The 2886-nt window shown below is 36.6% G+C and overlaps 1 protein-coding gene across 1 annotated transcript in view; it reads left to right on the forward strand.

Moving 5' to 3' along the window:
• The window catches only part of acly (ATP citrate lyase), a 25779-nt gene that overhangs the window by 6747 nt on the left and 16146 nt on the right, over window positions 1-2886 (forward strand). The window contains exons 3-4 of the mRNA XM_015397813.1: window positions 1454-1576; window positions 2728-2790. Coding sequence (XP_015253299.1) covers window positions 1454-1576; window positions 2728-2790 — 186 coding nt within the window. The remainder of the gene's footprint in view (window positions 1-1453; window positions 1577-2727; window positions 2791-2886) is intronic.

Consider the following 2886-nt stretch of genomic DNA (forward strand, 5'->3'; position numbering starts at 1 on the left):
TTAAAGGAATAGTACACCCAAAACATGATTAGCCTTCATTTTCTACTCACCCCCATGCTGAACAACACTCTGGAGTACTTTTTTGATATCTCCCAGATCTCCAGATGCATTTGAGATATCAAAAAAGTACTCCAGAGTGTTGTTCAGCATGGGGGTGAGTAGAAAATGAAGGCTAATCATGTTTTGGGTGTACTATTCCTTTAATACCAGCATAAATCTATCTGCCTTGTTAAGGGCTCACAGGTTGGTAAGAAAACATTAGTTAAAAAAGTGCATCATAATGACCAAAGAACACAGTGAACATCTCAGAAATTTAATTTTTGAGATTTTAAAGCAAGCTGAAGATATAAATAGAGCTACACAACATTAATATCATCGAAACAATACTCTGTACCCTTTCTGTTCCAACCAAAAGCATTTATCAGAAAAAAGCATTCATCAGCCTCAAAATAGCTGCGTTCTTCAGGATAACAATAGAAGTTCATCCCATCTAGGTCTGTATCCTGTAAGGGCATCTTGATGACAGCCTTGATAAGTAAAGGGTTTATTCAAAATATGTTTGCATGGATTTGCTAAGCAGTAATCAAACCCAAACTTTATGGAAGATAGATTAATGTTTTCGAAATACTTTGTAGGAACCACAGTTACAGTTCTGAAAAGATGCTCTGGTCAAATGAAACCACAATGTGTATTTGCCTCCATGCAAAATGAAAAAAATATTTTGCATGGAGGCAAATACTGTGGGGCTGAAAATAAACACTGTAAACAAAGCATCCCAATATTGAAACACGGTAGTGCCAGTATAATGCTGTGGTTATGCATATCTTACCAGGGAGAGGAGAGTTGGTCAATGCTAAGATGAATGCAGATCAATGCAGGAGAAGCCCTTCCAGCATGAAGATGATCCAAACACACAGATTGACCTGCAAAGGAATGGTTTGAGTTGTGTAAAAATGGCCCAATAAACATCCAGATCTAAACCTATTTAAGAACACATGGCAAGACTCGTAGAAAAAAGGTTAGACACCATTTAAAGTTGGTTTCCCCAAAAAACAGACAACAATTAGAGACTCTAGACAGTGAAGGCTGGTGGAGAAAAAAAATAAGAATTTTGGATTTTTTTATCCCGGATTATGTTTTTGTTTAAAGAAGACATAGAAGGCTGCAATTTTATAAAATGTATGCAAAACCTTCGAGGCACTTAATAAAGTTAATATATTTATGTTTAACTGTATTTTATCCCATCATAAAACATACTACTAATTGCTATTTTTTTCATTATGAATTGGACTTTAGGGCCTAATTAGTTTAGAGAATTAAGACAAAAAAAAAACTAATTTGGTTATTAATCTGTCAAAATGACAACTACTTTAGAATAATTGAGTATTTTAAGTATTTCAGCTTTAATCATAATGCATGCTATCTACTGAGATGTTTTGTTTTCTTCCTGCAGAGACTGGTGGTGAAGCCGGACCAGCTGATTAAGAGGAGGGGGAAGCTGGGTCTGGTTGGCGTCAATCTGGACCTGAATGGGGTCAAAGAGTGGCTGAAGCCCCGCCTCATGAAGGAAACGATGGTACGTCACGCAGCCCTCCTTGGCCCCTCTGCTGTTTCTCACACTGCTACAACCACTCGACTCCCTCCATTTGATTCCTAACCAGTCTGTTTTTTTTATTGTTATTATTTTTCTTTTTGTTGTCCACTATCCCTGTGTCACACTAGCTTTTTTTTCCTTAATTTAGCATATGTGGTTTTGGCCAGATTTATATAGGTCTGTGCAGCTGCACGTACGTCTGCAGGTACTAAATCAGTCCAGTGATCTGCGGCGGGCTCCGTCGCTGAAGCAACAGCCAGTCCATCAGTGTAGCTCTGAGATGGTGCTCTGCCTCATAAACCAAGGAGAGTCTATTTAGGGAATAGATTTCTTTCCCTGATAAATCAAGGAAAGTGTTTTTGTTACCATGAGACCGTAAAGATGTTTGTCCTCAAAGATCAGATGAAACCGTCAGCAGCTGCTTTAGTGGCAGTAAATTAGAATAAACGTCACTGTGTTATAAGAAGGATATCGGGTTATTCCATCTTTATTCTGAATATTTAACCTTCTTAAATGTCATTAATTATTATATATTTACTCTCCTTTTACAAAGAATACTGGATCTTAAAGCTTTTAATGAATATTTAAATTTACTGCCGCTTTGAATAATGCTGGTAAATTGTGACACATGCCTACAGATTATTTAACAAACATTAAATTTATTTCTGTTTTTACTCTGAGGCACAAATAAAAGTGTTTTCTTAATCATCCATCTAGATTTTGAGTCTGATGAGAGGTTCTTAACCTGATAGCCTTTTTTAGTTCCCACCACCGTTAATCCTCAATCCATTATCCTTGTATTCTTTGAAATGGGATCTCTCTATTTCTTCTCATCTCTCATTCTTCTGATTGTTATTCTTTGTGCCTGTTGGCCTTTAAGAGGGAACAATGACAGCTTCCTCCAAATGAGCTGTTGGCGTGGCTCTAAATGACATGCTTCCTTTTTTTTAAGAATGCCATTTTGTGTGAGCTGATTGTTGGATTTTGGTTTCTTTAATATGTCTCCCTCCAGTTTGAAAATCAAGGAGGGGAAAGTCATCTATTACTAAAAGTCCAAAAATATGCTTTGGTTCATTCATAATTATAACAAATTTAAGTCAGTTTGTTAATTTTGTTATTCTGATGTTTTACAGGTGGGAAAAGCTAAAGGCATACTTAAAAACTTCCTTATTGAGCCATTCGTCCCTCATCAGCAGGTAAAGCATGCAGAGTGGATCTTTGAATCCATTTAAATCAGGGAACCAAGCAGATTTTTAGAGATTTATAATGTTGTGTAAAATGTTGATGGATGG

This window comes from Cyprinodon variegatus, unplaced genomic scaffold, assembly GCF_000732505.1.
Source record: "Cyprinodon variegatus isolate N-32 unplaced genomic scaffold, C_variegatus-1.0 Scaffold889, whole genome shotgun sequence".
Lineage (NCBI taxonomy): Eukaryota > Metazoa > Chordata > Actinopteri > Cyprinodontiformes > Cyprinodontidae > Cyprinodon > Cyprinodon variegatus.